Consider the following 19,406-nt stretch of genomic DNA (forward strand, 5'->3'; position numbering starts at 1 on the left):
TTAATTATGATATGAATAAAATCAACAGTTCAGCAAATATCTATTGAAGAATACTAGTATGATTGCTGTGTTTTTACAAAACATATTCTTGTTTTCTAAAAATTTCATTAAAACGAAACATTTATCGATAATATAATTTAGATAATAATAATTTTGCTCTATATATTAGTTGAATATAATATTATTTTATTTAAAATTCTTTATCTCTTTGAAATAAAAATCATAATGTTGCACTTAAAAAAAGACAATTTCACTTTTGAAAATTTTCGTTTTGCAAAATAATTTAATAACACAAGATAATAATAAAACATACAAACATGCATAAAAAATATGATTTCATCTACTGTATTGACTATAGACAAAATTTTGAATCATAAACTGTCAATCCAATAACACATATGCTATACGAGTATATCAGATTTCAGACCCAATGTAGAGGAATGGCAAGATTCTATACAAAAGTATGATTTTCAAACGGAATCAAATAAAATTGTGATCATACAATATAATCTGTGAGTATTTACCCTAATTTTCGACTTATCTTCTATCGTATATACTTACAAAAGTGCGAATTCTATGCTCACGTTGATATAAAACATATTCTAACAATATAGGAATATTGAAATCATTTGTACAGCCCACAGAACAAATAGCATTCAGTGATAGGATTATTAGTGATGTTTTTACCATTTTCTCAATTTTCAAATGAAATTATAATGACGTAAAATTCAAATTTAAATATATCTAAAAGTGGCGACGATTTTTATGTCACACTTAGAAATAATATAATTGGGTATATATTAGTAATAATCAAGCTTCCCATCAGATTTAATCTTAAATTTCATATAAGGACTATAATTTGTCCTAACACTATTTCTATATTGTTACGTTACCTAATTTGCTATACAAAAAGTTGTCATCTGTAAGCTATTTATTTTGCTGACCGTACCGCCCATTCTAGGAGAGATCATGTAACTACATACAATACACGTGTTATGACGAGCTTTGGATGATAATACTTATCGTGTCATGCGATCAGTTGCGTCGTCCAATGATTCTAATAATTTACAAAGTAAAAGACACAATTATTCATAAAAAGGCCTATTTTAGTTATACTCTGTTCTGTAAATATGTAATTTCATTATCTTGACATTCAAATACCATAAACATAACTAAAAAGACTTGCCAAGAATTTTTTTTTATGAAGAAAAGAGTTATCGTCTCGGGCTTACATAATTTTATACAAAAGCACAATATAACGCTTCAAGACATAATGACTGGATATTATTTTACATAAATACAATACGACCCAATACGTCCGCAGATTTTGATGTGTTTCCTATTTTTGCTCAAATGCAGATAAATTGTACATATAAAGTTTGAATTAAAATCAGTGCATAAAGGATGTTGTTAGGTATTCAAACTGAGAAAAGGTTAATTTAATTTGGGCATTTCCTACACCCACCAAAAATGTTTTTAAAGAAAAAGTGGTAAAGTTTCGATTAAAAACATTATTTATACAATTAACCGATTATGCTTTTGTATAAGGAAATCAGTTTCAAGTCAAAGCGAAAGTTCCGAATATATTTTCAAAAAACTTTTTATCAAACAAAATGTGGAAAAAAAAACATGAATAGATAGAATAGAGGACTAAGAATATACTTTATACAGACTCTATATATGACATATTTTTGTTTGTTTTAATATTTTAAACAAAATAATAGAACAAAGTCCTCTGATGCATGAGATTCCTTTGTATTATTTATTCGCCAAAAGAGATCTGGTTAATGTTATAAAGGGTTAAATTTTGAAATCCTTTTTCAAATCCGCCAATTGGATTTTCAAGTCTCATTCACGGATTTCGGTATGCGTAATGCGAGTTTCCAATTCAAACTCGAGCTCGTTAATTTTTCGCAGTTAGATGCAGCCATCCAATAAGACTGCGACGTTGTAGTATAATCACATTACAATGCCACACTGATTGGTTGGTTACAACACTGCAATAAGTAAATGAGATAGTTGGAATCGAAAACTAAACATTCGAAAAATATTACGAGCTTCAACAGTGATGTTATTCGCGTACGTGATCCTAAATCCACACAGATTTCTGGGAATCAAAAAACAAACCGGTTGCCGAATGCCCTTATAATCACGATGGCAAACAACATAACGAGAACAAGTGATGATAAAATATTACCCAAGTTGTCGAAGCGGATCTGTGTTTAATCGAGATGCGGGTAGTTTTGAGTCTGATGACGTCATGTCAGCGTGTGAGCGAGAAGTGGGGCGGTCAGTCGATGGGCGGCGGCTGCGCGGGAATGTCGCTCACCGGCGCTGTGAGGTAGCCTGCAGACTGCGGCACACCTATGATACCAAGATAAATATAAATTCCTGACTACCTTCGTAACGTGGTGGTCCGTTTCGATTCCCGGCGAGGTCATATATATTTCTACTTATGCTAAATCAATGTATAATATACAAAAAATGAAGGCTTACCAGTAAGAGCGTGTTGCGGCGCAGCGGTAATAAACAAATCGTGCTTCTGCGCAGCGTATTGATCCCAGATTGCGCTTTTAGCCAACGCCGCCTTCACCCTGTCCCCGTGCGGCACCGATCTCGACATCGCTTTCAATGCTCGCACTAAATGAGCGGCTGTCTGTCCGTCCAGTCTTGTTTCTAGTAACGACAGAAGTTCGCCTATCAGGTCGCATTCTAATGCCTGGGGAAAAATATTCAATTGTTATTAAATTCTAGCTACCATTCGATTACAGCTTTACTCGATTCTTAAAAAATAATAACGAGATGAAAAAATCGGGAATTGAACCAGAGCTCTTAACCACTGAGCTATTGAGATTATGCCAATTTTACTCAATTATTTTTCAATGCCCGGCCAAAAACGTCACGCTGACTTGTGATATTCAGTAATTTTCACTCAAACCTTCTTGAACCTCCCCCCCCCCCTCTCCTCTCACCTACCTGCAGCACGAGGCGGTCGGTGTTGGCGGCGCTGCTGAAGATGGCGGCGAGCGCCTCGCAGGCGCCGCCCACCACCCCGCGACACGACTTGATGGCGCACTTCACGCCCGACATCACTTCCGTCTGACTCAACGCCACCACGCACGCCTGCGAATATAAAATACATTTAAACTAACAACACAATAATAATTATGTACTTAACATTTTGTACTTAAATATAATGTAAGTAAATATACTTACATTACATTTAAGACATTTACAAAACACACAAAGCATTATTCAATATATTGTGCAATAGACGGCCTTGTCGCTGTAACCAATTTTCTTCTTCTTATTGCTAGACTGAGAATTGTAAAAAAAAAGATCAAAAATTGGTTAATTTGATAGTGATTTGTCCATATATACAACATTATACCAGTTCCGAAAATGCAAGAAAATAACATCGTAGTTATTACGCCATTATCCGAGTATGTAGCTATCAACTTACAAAAGGATAGTTATGTGCCATTTACACGAGAAAGTCTGGAAAGATGCATATCCCGAGATAGTTACACATTCATGTGCGTTCAACATGATCCAATCTATAAAATGAAGACAGATAGAGATCTATGTTTAATGAATAAAAATAATGAATGCAGGACGAGCAAAGCAGAATGCAAAAATGTGTGGATTGGATTAACAAAAATACATATTATATTTATATTTTTGCTGTACGAGGTGTCAAGTCCGAACAATATGCGGGGCTCAAGTTACCGCACACGAGCTCGCGAATGCCAACATTATTTCCCTGGAAGACGACTGCGTCATCAAGGCGAATGACTTTACAATCCATGGACACAAACGTCATCAAAGTCAGCTGAGCGTTGTAAATAACATTGAGAATCCAGTAGTGGCGTCTATCAACCACATTATTAATATTGCCATCGATCGAGAGAAAAACAGCGACCCCAATGAAACAGATTTAGAAAGTAAACGATTACATGAAGATTTAGAAGAGCAATTTAGAAACATGAAAGAAACAACTCTCTCATCGCAAGATATACACCACATACACGACTATATTCTCATTTATTTAATTGTGGGAATAATAACATCAACAGCTATATTCATAGTAATTAGAAGACGGTAGAAGTTGGAGTATACCGCTCGCGGAGGCGCCCGCGCCGGCCGTCGTGGAGCTGGAGCCTCAACAGTGTTCAACAAAATCGTTTTCGATGAAGATTCGGTTTAATTTACTTAACTTAATTCTTACTTGTTTAACTTTATTTTTTGCTGTGTACGGGATGCACCCCATCCTTCGGTATCCTTGCCCCTCGGGAACATGTTCGGTGTAACCGAACACCTATGACGTCGGCCGATCGGTCGACGCTCTATTACTCAATTTTACTTACTTTTAGTGTATATTTGCAACTCCACGGAGCGGGTGAATTCTTTAATTATTATAATTGTTTCGTGTAAATAAAGTGAAGTGCTTTACACCGGCCTTTACTCTCAACATCAACATCCAACAACACCTCACTCTCCGAACACAAGTATATTTATTTAAGTGCCTAAATAAACTCATGTAAGTTTTAGCTTATTGAAAAAATGGGATGCTATTTACATCTCACTATCGAGTCGATTCGAAGTGTGACGCAGCGAACCAATCACATGGCGCCATTGTGACGCAACGACGACCACACTGCAATTGGTTCGCTGCGTCTCACTTCGAATCGATTCGATGGTAATAAGTGAAAAGCAAACTCGCACTAAGCCCTATGGCAATTAGAAAAAATGGTCGAGAAAAGCCTGGAAATGATTACCTGTGTGTCAGCGAGTGCCGTCAGCACGGGAACGGCATGTCGCGGACTGGAGACGAGCAAGCGCGCCAGCCGCGGCAGCTCGCCCAGCTGCGCGCACGCCTCGCCCAGCGCCGGCTTGGAGCGCAGCAGCACGGCCAGGGCGCGCGCGCACACGTCGCCGCGGCTGCCCTACAAATATATTCACATTTTATAACTTAACAAACCACCTTAACAATTTTCGATATAGATTGTAGTGATTTCTCAAGCTCCGATTGGATATTTGAAGGTATAATAAAAATATATTTATTTAATAATCATATTGATTTAAACTCATAGTGCTATTATATTTATTTAAATAAACATAATAGCACTATGACTACTCGATCTGGTTTCCTAAATTAAATATACTACATCACAATTCGAAACAAACTTATTTATTAATAGAAAATATAAATTTATTTAATTCGAATCTTAGAATCCTTATTTAATGACACAAAAGTTTCAGTCGGCAATTCTTGCAAAATCTTTGCTGAATTCACAAGTTGCAGGCAAATTTTAAAGTATAAATTAAAGCAGATAGCAACAAATTAATTCTCCTGGAAGAACCCAAGTCTTCCAAACTTAAAAAACCTAATCATATCTCTGAACAATATTTTCAGTAACCTATAAGAATTTCTCAAGCTCCAGTTCCCTAAATAAATTATGCCATATCAAAATTCAAATCAAACACACCTCTGAAGAATCCTTATTCAATGAATTGAACGTTTCCGTCAATAATTCTTGCAAGAACCTTTTGGGACTTCTCAAGTTCCAGTGGGGGGTTTGAAGGTACAGCTTGAGGTAGACGCCGGCCACCACCACTTCTCCCGGAGGAGCCCACGCCTCCTCGTTGGCTCCACTCGCGGCGCGCTCCAGAGCTTCTCTGTCTTCGAACGTGGCGTTGGCGTCGCGGAGTTGGTTTGATTGGTGGCTGTGGATTAAGATTAATGAAATTTGAATATAGACTTTTCTTCTTTCTCGACGATTTTCTGTTCTTTATTGAAGAAAAAGAAATTTTTCGTTTCTTGATTCTAATGAGATTTATGTCAACGCCACGATCTTTCATAATTATCAGCCAAATTTAATCTTCAAGTTTTCTTTGTTGAGCGTAGGTCTCTCTTAGAGTATGGCATCCTTCTTTGTCTGGTCAAGGGTATTTTTTAATCAATAAAGTTGTAAATCGAGGTAAGCGTGGTAAAGTGCTTGCCTCTGAACCAAGAGGTCCCTCGGGTTCGATCCCCGATCGGGTCATGATGGAAAATGATCTCTTTCTGATTGGTCCGGGTCTTGGATTTTTATCTATATATTATTATATAATATATAATATCATTGAGTTAGTATCCCACAAGTGTCGAACTTACTTTGGGGCTAGCTCAATCTGTGTGATTTGTCCTAATATATATATGAATGAAACCTGTCACGCAGAGCGGCGATCCTGTGCGCGAAGGCCGCGCGCGCAGCGTCGGTCCACACGAGCTCGGGGTGCTCGTGCTGGCGCTCGAACATGTGCAGCGCACCGGCCGCGCCCGCCGCGCGCATCGCCTCCGCGAACACCGCCGGCACGTAGCGCGATATCGTCAGCTGCACCTGCACACGACCGGCTCGATATTCACATCTCACTATTCAAACTAGGTACAGGGTACACAAAAATACATAAGAAAAACGAGCGAGCCGAAAACTTATATGGAAATCTTCTATCTCGTTTGGTTACACTCGTCCATCCTCTATATATAGTTTTTTAGGTGTTTGTCACTACGCCTATTCATTAAAAAATAAATAAATCTGTGATAAAGTACCTATTCATTTAAATAAGACAAAGGCCAATTTTGATTTATATTAAATGATCATATACTTATCTGGATAAGGAATAATCTTGATTAGGAGAACAAAAAAGTCATCTTTTAAAATTAATTAATGGCAACTCGGCGGAACATTGACTACAGACCGCAAACGCGGACCCCCTTCCTCGCACGCCCACAGCAAACGTCACATTCAAATGACATTATTGAAATGAAATTTATTAAATAAATAACACTTTGCTACATTGCTTATACAATTGGTCCCACACTAGGCAACATGCCTGTCCTATGGTAACCAATGTTATGGACCATAAATATAACGTTAACAGTAGCCGACAATAGGTTTATAGTAGTAATTACATGCTATACAATTCCAAGGTCAAGGATACTACTAATATAAAAAGATAGGAAAAAAAAAAGAAAATGCTTTATCGTCATATTACATGTGGAGATGCTTCACTGGATCTGACAGTAAATTAGACTGGAATCTGTAGAAACTGTTCAGTATCAATGTAATCCTATTTCATTATGAGCGATGTGATTAGGTGCTTACATTTTCCAAGACTCGAACTTCTGATGTCCGTTTGACGCGCTATTTTGTTATATATATATAGTTAGAAATGAACGGGCTAAACCGTTGGGCAAACTTAGTATTCACACAAGGCAATTTAACCATGAATACTTGTATTGTACTTCTCTGATCGCGCTCCGAGACTTTAGTAATGCATTATAACTCATTATAATTCAAAACCGAATTGTTTCGTCACATTACGTTAGAACTATAACCGGGCACTTACCGAATAAGTAACTAAGTGCAGAATAAATACCTTGGGCCCATGTAACTTGTCTGCCATCATGCGTGCCATCAGCTCCGCGGCCGCCTCGCGGATCTCAGACAGCTTGCTGTTGCAGAACAGGTCCAGCAGGTATATCACGGCACCTACACATCATCAACTCATTATTTTCCTAAATATTAATTCTCTCTCTCTCTATCTTATCTATAAGCGGTTTCCCATTTGTTTCAGCCAGCCATTGATCGTCGGCGTCCAGGGTTGGATTTCTTACTTTTTCGACTCTACTTCACACTGTATCCATGGATCAACAAAAAGAGAAAAATACCCCGAAGAATTGGGCGTTGACATTATTTTCTATTTAAAATTTTCAACCAGTTTTGCGGCACTATAGCGTGCATACATAAAAATAAATGTGAACTGTGACACCACACACATGTAAAAAATCATTTGTGAAACGTCTTTTTGGGAAGTTTTGATGTCCTCGATACCTTTTTACGACAGAAAACTGAAGAACGCGTCTTGACAACTGTGACTTATTACTGTGACACATACATATTAAATGACACAGATTGATTTAGCCCCAAACTATGTTCGAGACTTTTGTTACGACTTGTATTTATGTATATATTAGCAAACCTTTAGCCAACGCCTCCTTGACAAGCGCAGTATTAGCCAGCAGAGCTGCCAGCGCAGCCAAAGCCTCAGCTTTGGGCGGCCTGAGGCCCAGCAAGGCCAGCAGATGGCCCAGCACGCCGGAAGCGGCGATGTCCTCAACGCATTCGCGACTTCCGGCCACGGCTAGCACAGTGCGTAATGCGGCGTCTTGTAAGGGAGGGTGCGCACGCGCAGATAATAGACCGAATATTAACCCGAACTGGCCGATGCATTGGATTTCTACACCTGAAAATAATACTTCTGTTACCCCTTCTGAAGGATGAAATGCTTTTTTTCTGTATTTGTTTTGGCACATACAAATATGTGCAATGATAAGTACAAACATTTATAATGAAAATCTAACCCAGGACTCTAGATAACAGGCGTGATAACCATTTTTTCTTTATTGTCTTTGGGAAGATGTTGCTGCTCAATTGCTATAGTTTTTGACGTTGGAACCCCACAATGGAATTGGAATTTCTGTGTTGTTCTGCGACGGACGTCAAAACAACGCAGGACGTCGGAGCATTAAGACCGGCCCCTTGAGTAAAGATCCACATCGATTTTAAGACAACTGTTTACCTGGATTCTTAATAATAACATTAGCCACAGCGGTGAGAGCTAACGTAAGGTGATGGACTCTATCGTTCGTCATATCACATTGAGTTTCTGTTTGGAGGTACTTTAGTAGGTCCAAGATAAATTGTTGAGGATTCTGCAAGAAAACATTTCCGTTTACTTATTTTATTTTTTGAATAGGGCCATTCCATATCGTGAATATCGTACGAGGCGACTAAGAGACACACCCGCAGATCTTTAAGGCGCAATACAAGTTTATTTTTTATTCTAACCGCGGGTTTCGGGAGAGAGAGAGAGAGTATCACGACCAATACGGGACACCTTAGACTATGTAACAATATATTTATTATTTATGATAGTTGAATTTTTGATATAAATAAATAAAATAGTTTTTTTATTATATATTTTTTATCATAATAAAGAAAGAAATATATTAACAATTAATAAATAATAAAATAGAAACATTTTAAGATTACCTTAATGGGAAAGTCGGGCTGATCGTTACAAATATCAATGTACACGCCGCCGACAGGAACTAGATTCTCGTGCGCTGTGTAATGGAACTCTGGTATTAGAGGACCGTCTTCAGTCACATCCAATTTGATGTTCCGAAGTAACTCGCGTAGCTCCCCTCGTGTGCTGTTGTCCCACACTAGGTACGGTGTACGCCAGTTGGATGTTATCGTTTTTAGCAACTGAAAAAGAAAAGGAAAGATGTAGTTTCTTTTTTCTCTTTCGGCGTACATCAGTGTGTGTTCAGAGTCGTGGTTTAGTTCACAAACAAAACATAAGAGTTAAATAGCATATGGAATTTAGCGACAAGGACACCACAAGCTGTCAAAATTTGAACACCAAAACGTCACAGTTTTTTCATCAATTCTCGTTATATAGTAATAATAAATAGTACTCCATAATTAAAGGTACAAATTTATTGAATATGTTGCTCCACAATCTAAAGAACAAATTATTTGAATATGTTGTTTCAATTGCAGTTCATAATTGAAAACATCGTGAGGAAACCGGCTGACAGTTTAGTTCAATAGTGTGTATGCGAATACTAGCCATTTGATGTCGGTAGATCGTAAATGTCATATTAGATACCTTTAGCAGACTTAAAATCTGACACCAGTTTTATCAACTACACACGGGATGATAAAGAAAGAGAAAAAAATCAACATTCCCCCAGTGCTTTAGCATTTTACCTTCTCAAAGGTATTAAGCTCAAAATCTGCGATTATTCGCCCGGGCAACACTAGAGCCGATCTCTGTAGCCATTTTGGTTCTTTATTTTTATTGTAGTAAATAAAATAAATAGGTGAATTAACAGTCGATATATTTACCTCGTGGTGGTCGTCGTCACACAGCGTCGCACACAAGTGCTGTGTGAGCAGTGTGTGCAGAGCGTGTGTGATGTGTGCGTCGTTCGCTGATGGGGAGTCGTGAGGGCCGTATAGCGCCGCTAGAGCTGAGACACACTGCTTCGCTAGTTGGTTTGCAACTTCCTGACAAAAATATTATACATTTTAGGATTGTGTGTGTTGATTGAAACATTGTGACTTGATTTAAAATAAAAAATCTCATGAAAAGCACTTCTATCATATTAGTATGTCAAATATATCAAACGTATACATTTTAAAGTGTAAACAAAGACAACTATAAACATCGTCATAACTTTTGGTTTCGCTCATACAAGAAAGAGAAGACCGTATTAAAAACACACAAGGGACGGAGCGCTAATATCTATTGTCACTCATCTGAAGCACGGTTTGGCAACGCCTGTATGAGATAGGCCGAAAAGTTGTATACAAACGTTCTATAACGTTTAGTTTTTGTCTTCGTTCTAAAGTGATAAATTCTTTAAAAGCAGTCATCTTACTCATCTCTTCTTTCTTTGACAGCTGTCAAAACAATCTATATATTTATTTTCTAATTTTAAATTAGAGGTTTTTAACTGACATACCCAATTTAACAGTCTTCTTCTTTGTCGAGTTGACCGTTCTAATTATAACATTATATCTGTTGCTAGCTTATTTTTTTTTGGAATAGAATTCTGTCACGGCCAACGCATTTTTTGTACCTTACATAAGATCTCTCAAGAAATCAAGTAAGTAGTAATTTAGCAGTAAAAAATGTATACCTGTTTGTTGGTCTTATTTTCAGTGTCGACTCCAGACTCGGTGAGAGTATAATCATACTGTAGTATGGGTGGCAACAACGCGTGTATTGCGCCTGCGCGGGCCAACGAACTTCTGCATGTGGGGTCGGCGGCCAACGCCGCTACTGCTTCTGCGCCGGCGCACGCCGTGTCGCCCAAATCCTGCAATCATATTTAATGAAACAAGCATGCCAACTACTGCAGAAAACTGAAGAACGCAGCATGACAGTGCGGCTACTTGTTCACTCGCGCGGTCGACTTGATCTGGCTAGAAATCTGAGTCCATATAGTTTTTTTATCCGTGCAAGCTTGTGTTATGCTTTTGTTTTAGCAGAGATAAGCTTAGCTATGGTTTCTTCATTCCAATAGTTCTTAATGCCATACCACGTACTTTCGGGATGAGGGAAAAATACGTGTACTTTTTATTCCGAAAGTACGTGATCTCGAAGGATTGGAGGAGGGGTGGCGAAACTGTGCATAAAAACGCATTTTTTTTTTAATTACCCGGGCCCATAACACCGCGGAGTAGCTGCCACCCCTGTAAATAATAACAAAGCACAGACCGGTTTCCTCAGCAGCGGCACGAGGTCGGCGGCCAGCAGCGGCAGCCGGGCGCAGACGGCGCGGCAGGCGGGGAAGGCGGCCGCCACGGCGAAGCAGCGCGCTGCGTGCGCGCACACGGCCGCGCTCAGCGCCGACGCCGACACCATCGGCACGCAGCGCGACAGCGCTTCGTGTAGCACCTAAGGGAATTCGATCGGTTCCTCATCATTACATTTCTATAAACGTCCTTTTTTAAAAGAGATTTTATCAATACATATTTCATCAGAATTTCCGAGTTAGGAGGGTTATCGGTGGAGTTCCTTGCATTTATTTCTTTTCTTTGCGCGACATTTTCATTTCATTCTATGTGTTTTTACTTTTATTTTACATATTTATACTTTGTAACATTTATAACAGGCTATGTTTGAATGTAAAATATGATGCTCCATAAGAAAAGATACAATAAGAGGGTCTTAAGACGCAAGATCTTAAGTAGGAGTCGCTTAAACACGCATTACACGTGATAGGCGACTGCCCTCCATAAGGTACATTTTCTAATGGAACGTCATTATATATTGTAATTTGGGCTGTCACTTGTTACAGCAGCTCCTGCAGCCAGTTACCTGCAGCCCCCCCTCCCGCCGCAGCTCCTCAGCATTGAGCTTGGAGCAGCGCACGGTGGCCAGCGCCAGCTCGACGGCGGGCGGCAGCAGCGCGGCCGACTGCGCCGCAAACAGCGCCTCCGCCTCCGCCTCCAGCCGCGCCGTGCGCAGCAGCTGCGGGTAGCCCGCGTACTTGTACGGCGCCAACACTGACAACACACAATATTGCTAAAGGTTTTTCTGTAAACTACACTATCGAATTGGATTAGCCCTGTAATAATAAATGTATGTTGTAAACCCATTCACTGTTGAATTAAGCGGTGTATGGTGTGCCAAGGGGTTTGTGAGGGAGCTGGGGAGGCGATTAAAAATAATGGTAATGACCTCCGCGCAGAGTCATGATGGAAAATGATCTTTTTCTGATTGGCCCAGGTCTTGGATGTTTATATGTGTAATATATGTGTATTTGTTATAAAATATAGTATCGTTGAGTTAGTATCCCATAACACAAGTCTCGAACTTACTTTAGGGCTAGCTCAATCTGTGTGATTTATCCTAAATATATTTATATTTATTTATATCGCTAGCAATACAGCGGGGAAATGCCGCGTGCGTCATGGGCACATTTGCATCAGGTACGATTGGAGGCGGTTCTTTGACTGACGTACTCAACGCGACTGTTTTTTTAATATTAACGTTATAATATTCTATTGTACTATATTGTATATTTTATACAAAGTATTAAGTTATCAATAAAACTCTTCAGTGGTAAATAAATAATTAAATAATATTAACCGTCATACTGGCCTGTGAGAAAAAAAAAACTGCAGTTCGCGACTTTTAGTGTGGCAAAAAAGAATAAATAAGGTCAACGTATACACTTTCCTATAACACTGGAAACTTAATAACTACTCTTGACCATTTAGTATTGCAATGGCAAATATCTACCTAGTTCGTTGAAAATCCGTTTTTTACTCTTACTTAATAGACCAACTGTATTCGTCGGCAGTAATGAAAAATAATGTCGCTGTTTCGGTGAACGATGAAACCATAACACAGGAGGAAAAAAGATTGAAATCTTTATATATTAGAAATATTATTTTGGCATTGTATACAGATCTGTATTTTTTGTCAAAAGTCTCTAGGAAAAGGCAAATCATTTCGTTAATCAGGTTCGTACAAAGCAAAAATATGTAAAGCTCTTACCCTCGGAATACCTCTGGAACAGGATAGTCTGTGTGCGCAGTATGAGTACTATGTTGTTCGCGTTGGGTCCGTCACCAGTCCATACATTCCGACTGCAGAGGAACTCGTACGCTTGGTTCACTGCTTCGAAGCGATCCTGAGGGCAAATCATCAATATATTAGACTACTAGATGTTGGCCGGGGCTTCCCGTGGGAATTTTGAAATAAATGAAATGAAATGAAAAATTTTATTTCAGACTATGCACCTATACAATACAAGTCCATATTATATTAGTAAGAAACTTAGACAACTATGTTAGTAGAATTTAAAATGGGGGTTATCGTTTTGGACATGTAACGATGCCCAGGACTTGAGTATTGGGCTATCTACCCTCTCTGACACCACCCTCAGGAGCGTGTTGTTACTGCACCTTACCCGTGACCACAGGGAGGCAACTCTTTTACGAAGCACCGCTTGGAAGCTGTCTGTGCTGTGCTCGGCAAACATTCCTGAGGCACTGCAGCGCCAGTGCAGCCCCAACAGACCCCTGAAGCTGTTGTTGTACTGGACCCGCAAAGCATTGTAGGATTTTTTGGTATAATTGCACCATAGGTTGCACGTGTATAATGTTTGGCAGTAACTTTTAAAAAGCGTAACCTTGACTTCTCGTGAGCAGCGTACTAACCTACGGGACAGCATATTGCCCCTTACCGACAATGCTCTGCGTTCCCTATCAATGTCCATGTCGTCAGATAAATTCTCGGTGACCCAGTGACCCAAGTACTTGAATTTAGGGACTTGCTGTAAGACAGCTCCATTCAGAGTGATTGGAGGAATTTGGTACGTTTTACTACCTGATTTAAAAACTACTACCTCGCTTTTACTCACGTTGTACCTGAGCCCATGGGTCAGGGCATACTTTTCACAAATACTCAACAGCGTTCTCAATGAGCTGACGGAGGGACCCAGCAGCACCATGTCATCCGCGTAACTAATGTTGTTAATAAAACAGCCATCCACCGAACAACCGACACCCGAAATAAAATATAGCCTATAGCAATCTTGGATAATGTACCTTTCTAATGGTGAAATCATTTTTGAAATCGGTTCGGTAGTTTAAGAGATTACCCGCCTCAAACATACAAATTCACAAACCTCTTTATAATAATAGTATAGATTAACTTTTATACCGCATAATGGAAAAGGGGACATTGCCCATATAAAAAAATAAAAAACATTTCGTCTATAATAAATTGACTACTTTCCAACTAGTCAAATAAGATACTTTTTATATTTATTTATTTGAACAACAAACAGCTACATTATTGACCAAGCGAGCGAAGCGAGCGTAGTCTACAAATCAACTTGGGGAATTTTTTTTTGTATGTTTGTAACGCGATAACTTTCGAGCCGTTGGTCTGATTTTGTTGAAATTTAAAAGGTATGTAGGATTTGTCAATATATTTTTTAAGTTAAGGCATTTCCCCGCCATTTGAACCTGTGGGACTACATTAAGCTAAAAAAAGATTTTGTCAATTCTGGCTTTTGCCCGCCAGTGGCGTCTTGTCGCAAAATGTCCTTTTCTTACAATGTCCTTTCTCATAATGTCCTTTTCTCAAAATGTCCTTTTCATAAATGGAACTGTTTTAACCAGTTGCTTATCTAAATTATCATCAAAAACACACAAGGACATTTCGAGAAAAGGACATGAGAAAGGACATTGTGAGAAAAGGACATTTTGCGCCACGACGGCCAGTGGAACATGTGTAACACAAGTTAAGTTAAAAAAAGACATTTGCGAAATAAACACTCACTCTTCCCTCAGGGTTCTTATCGGGATGGAACTGCTGGGCGAGGCGGTAGTATGCCTTCCTCACGGCCGCCTCATCGTGAGGCCCGCTCCCCGCCAGCCCCAATGCGGAGTAAGCCTCGTTCACCGTCATAGACGGCGGCTTCTTCTCCACTTCTTTACGCCAAGCTTCTAGCACGTCTTTTAGAAGATCCACCTGGAAAAAATAATTGATCATTAATAAAATCCAATGGTTCACACAATCTGTTTTCAAATGAACTTTTATTGAAATTGTGACATTTAAATTTGTTGTTGAAAGAATGATTTTGATACCCACCTATGTAACAAAAAGAATTTTGAATTTCAATTATACAGTAATTATTTTAAATTCATCATCTAATTAACTAATTCATCATTATTATTACAGTGATTAGTAATATATATTATTTATTTATAATTCGTACTCTATTTACAGGAATTTCAAACACAATTAAAATGGTTATTAAAAAAAAATGTTAGAATTTAATGATATGCTGGCTCTACACTGTCGCCGAACTCATGACAACATGCCGATGCGAATGCGCGAACATTGCGTAGTTAGTATGAGTGTTTTTATTTACCGCAATAAAAACCAGCAATGTATACCGAATCCACCAAAGTTAGGCGAACTGTTTGGGACAGTATGAAGCTGGCAATAGGTTGAATACAAACCGGGTGCGGTATGGGCCAGTCCGGGAAGCGCAGCGTGTCGCACAGATGTCGCAGGTAGAACATGTTGCAGAACAGCTCGTGCTGCAGCTGCGGGTAGCGCACGGCCGGGATGGCCAGGTACGGGTACCGCGCTGCGATGTGTGCACGCAGTCGCGGCGTGAACTCGCCGATGTGCGCCGCCACCTAACCGGGAATCCTTTCTTTATATTGAGAAACTTACTAGATACATTATCTACATTAATAGGCTAGTTGACAAATTTTTGTTTTGATGACTATTCAAAGGCATATTATTAGAAACACCAGTGAAAAAATATCCTGCGATAATGACAATACTTTCACAAATATGACAAAAATAAAATCATCCATTTTTGGACTCGTCCAAACGCTCCATACTAAATGACATGAACAAGTGACGTCACAACGTGCTAAAATGTTCACGAACAGAGATTTGTTTGTTCGACAGCTACATTAAATATTACTTTTATGGTGATAAAAGTTGTTACAAAATTTTTGTTTTTTATGATAGTCAAGTTTACTTTTATAATTTCATCCTATTTGAAAATGGACTTTCCAACCAAGTTTAAATCTTCGTATAATGATCCAGCTGCATTGTTACAGTCTACGAATTATAATAATGATCTTAAATTTATCTATTTTACCTAGATTATCCTTACTGTTTACAATTCTCTGACCTTGTCAACTGTCTACTATTGTATAACTTTATTATATAACTATTGTTATGTGTGTTATTTTTTACATGGGCCCCAAAATTATTAGTGGCGTCACAGCCCCGAACACAATCGGGAACATGCGGAGATAGCGAAGAGAGAGACACAAAGAAACTATTAAGGTAGTGTCACTGGAACTAGAATATATGAATAGGCGAGAGGTTAACCACCACCTGAACGGAAAATGTGTGTTTACATTGAAAAACTATTTAGGTCAAGGTATTAATATTTAAACACACTAGTGTACTTAATGACGATTAAATTCTATGAGATGTGTGCACCTTTCATTGTAGCTGTGCACAAGTTTATACAGCACGGGTACTTCTATATTTAGTCCAGAGTATAAACACAATCTTTTGAATCATGTTGCATGTCATTACACTTCTATACCATCAACAAAATAGAAGTAAGTGCATATAAGTTATTTATTACTATTGATTGGAAAACACGACAAGATTAAATTAATACATTACAAATGTGAATTTGGTCACCTTCATCATAAGTAACCTCCTCATTTCGGAGCTCCATATCGCCTCGGGCGTGTCCCACTCGCCGAGGAAGATCTGCGCAAACTTCTCCGCGCCGTGGTTCTCCAGGTAACACACCATGGCTTCTGGCAACAACTGGCCGAGGATTGACCGCTGCATTATGTCCGATGTCGACTGAAAATGGGAAAATTGTAGGGAATTACGAAATAAATTTGATTACAAAAACAATGAATTCAGTTAAAATCTTTAACTCGATTAACACAAACTTCTCCGTGCATCAGAAGGCACGTTAAGCCTTTGGTCCTGGCTGCATTTGCAGTCGTTAAAACCAACCAATCCGTATTGGACCCGCGTGGTGGGCATTACACATACCTTATCCATCTATAAGGATAGCCAATGCCCCAGCGGTGACATGACAGATTATGATAATATTTAATTATTTCTAGTTCAGTTCATACATAGTTTAAGTAACTACCGCGCACGTCTAAGTAACTGTCACTTGTTCAATCCAGTGAGTCATCACTAGTTAGTTAATACGGTGGAACAAAAGTGTGGTTGTGATGAACAGTTACATGAGGATAAGGGGCACGAACCTTGCCGAACACCACGCCTATTAATACAAACCTGATCGGCTCTGAAAGCCTGCTTCATGTGCGTCAGTCGCAGGAACCTAGCGATCGGTAGCAGATTCGATCCCGTGTACAACAGCATGAAGTAGAACACGCCTGTCAGGTACAACTTTGAAATCTCCGGGTTGTCTTGCATCACCTCGTATAACAATGTTGCCACCTACAAAAACAATGAGATTTTTTTTCTCGGTTTATTTCTCAGTTGATTGTAATCGACAGGCATTGTAGCACGTTATATAAATTTAATGAATTCTCACTTTATCGATTGCCAGATAATAAATAAGAAATTATAACAAGTAGAAAATGCCGATTTTCTAAAGTTAAGAATTTATTCGATTGATTTCTCGCTTGCAAACTTACATTGTCATCTTTATGTATTATTACGCTTGCAAAAATGTGTAACTTGTTTCTTACTTTCACGACCGCAAATTATCTAATAGGTTCATACTTTAGATTCACATACCTACACTCGGGTGCTGATAAAATAAATGAAAAATGATATAAGACACCATTAACCATACAAAATAAAAGAGTTTCACAAGCCAGTACCATAGATAATCATCATTTCTTTGCATCAACTCACCTTTTCAACGAGTATAGGATCGAAGGTAAGCAACAGCTGAACGACATGCGCCAAACACGCGGGCTCCGATATCAACCTCTTTATTTTAGGCAATGGCCTTATCACTGCTTCTTCTTCGTCCCTGCAACAACAACCATTTTAGGAAAGCTAGTTCTTTTATATAATTTAACTAGCCCTGAGGCTTCGCCTCCGTGGTAATTTAGGCATAAAAAGTACCTTATGTGTTATACCAGGTTATATTAATAATACTATAATTAATAATACCAGGTAATTTTATAACAATCAAACAACTGTCCACTAGATTTTGCGTGAAAAAGTAACAAACAAACATACATACATACATCTTTAGCATATATAATACTAGTAGGATTCACAGTCGGAGAGGGGTTTCACAATAACAATCGCTCCGACGTTCAACGGCTGAGAAACCGAGAAAACGCTTAGGAGAGAGAGTCTGAAATAAATCGGTTTAAAATACGCGTTAGCCGTTTTTTGGTCCGGCTTTACCTTTCTTTTTTTTTTCAACCCACGCCACTGATATAGAGTCTAACGTGAAAAAGTGCATGACTGACGGTCTGAAAATTTTCTGAATAAACCCTTGTTCTTACGTTGTTTACTCAGTATAATCATATACCTGCTGGGGTAATATCTAGCGCAGGTGATCAACAGGTCCAGCACAGTAGCGGCCAGCGCACTCTCGTCCATGACAGCGGTCCCTCTCGCCGCCAGCGTCCACTTGAGCTGCGGCACGCTGCCCACCGCCCGCCACCCCTCCATACTGTTCGCCCAGCATTTCGTTTTGTTGTTGATTTCGCCCGATTTGTACAGGTCTTTTAGCTGTAAAGATTACTATCATATAAGCGAATTGAGACTATATTTGTATGCATTCAATGAGGCGATAAAAACATTATTTATTTTGTCGGTTGGAATAAAAAATGATACAATATATTCTCAATGTATTTGAAGAGTTGTAAAAACAGTGCTTTCGTAAATATACCGTTAAGACTTTGTTGCGAGTATACCAAAAGGAAGTGACAGTCGAAATTGGCAAATTCATTACTAAATGACCAATCAGATTCTCATCTAGATCACTTATTCTATCTAGATAAAGCATATAAATGCTTTATCTAGATGAGAATAAGTAAGAAACCAAGCAGAAAAGTAGACACTCGGCTCATTACAAACTGAGTTGTTGCACACGAACAGCACTCTCTTATCACTTTAGTATCGGTATTCTGAGCTAGATCGTCTATAACGTTACTCTGTGTAGACAATGTCGCTAACGTCATCACTCTATATGTACCCCTTTAGGCTCGGCATTCATTATATTATACATAAATTTAAAAAATGGTAAGCCCTTCTGGCATAAT

General features: G+C 38.8%; 1 protein-coding gene across 2 annotated transcripts in view; it reads right to left on the minus strand.

Moving 5' to 3' along the window:
- Positions 1 to 1,915: 1,915 nt before the first annotated feature.
- Rme-8 (Receptor mediated endocytosis 8) overlaps positions 1,916 to 19,406 on the minus strand; it is a 30,140-nt gene continuing 12,649 nt past the window's right edge. For both annotated transcript variants that reach the window (XM_053759128.2, XM_053759129.2), the window contains 21 exons: positions 18,671 to 18,873; positions 18,037 to 18,157; positions 17,449 to 17,613; positions 16,828 to 16,998; positions 15,609 to 15,791; positions 14,923 to 15,114; positions 13,129 to 13,264; positions 11,944 to 12,131; positions 11,341 to 11,520; positions 10,760 to 10,939; positions 9,963 to 10,124; positions 9,099 to 9,317; positions 8,626 to 8,758; positions 8,026 to 8,289; positions 7,423 to 7,535; positions 6,211 to 6,383; positions 5,490 to 5,727; positions 4,779 to 4,946; positions 2,977 to 3,123; positions 2,497 to 2,719; positions 1,916 to 2,364 (listed from right to left, as the gene is read on the minus strand). In XM_053759128.2, coding sequence (XP_053615103.1) covers positions 2,291 to 2,364; positions 2,497 to 2,719; positions 2,977 to 3,123; positions 4,779 to 4,946; positions 5,490 to 5,727; positions 6,211 to 6,383; positions 7,423 to 7,535; positions 8,026 to 8,289; positions 8,626 to 8,758; positions 9,099 to 9,317; positions 9,963 to 10,124; positions 10,760 to 10,939; positions 11,341 to 11,520; positions 11,944 to 12,131; positions 13,129 to 13,264; positions 14,923 to 15,114; positions 15,609 to 15,791; positions 16,828 to 16,998; positions 17,449 to 17,613; positions 18,037 to 18,157; positions 18,671 to 18,873 — 3,633 coding nt within the window. In that variant the 3' untranslated portion in view covers positions 1,916 to 2,290. The remainder of the gene's footprint in view (positions 2,365 to 2,496; positions 2,720 to 2,976; positions 3,124 to 4,778; positions 4,947 to 5,489; positions 5,728 to 6,210; positions 6,384 to 7,422; positions 7,536 to 8,025; positions 8,290 to 8,625; positions 8,759 to 9,098; positions 9,318 to 9,962; positions 10,125 to 10,759; positions 10,940 to 11,340; positions 11,521 to 11,943; positions 12,132 to 13,128; positions 13,265 to 14,922; positions 15,115 to 15,608; positions 15,792 to 16,827; positions 16,999 to 17,448; positions 17,614 to 18,036; positions 18,158 to 18,670; positions 18,874 to 19,406) is intronic.

Source organism: Plodia interpunctella, chromosome 18, assembly GCF_027563975.2.
Source record: "Plodia interpunctella isolate USDA-ARS_2022_Savannah chromosome 18, ilPloInte3.2, whole genome shotgun sequence".
Classification (NCBI taxonomy): domain Eukaryota; kingdom Metazoa; phylum Arthropoda; class Insecta; order Lepidoptera; family Pyralidae; genus Plodia; species Plodia interpunctella.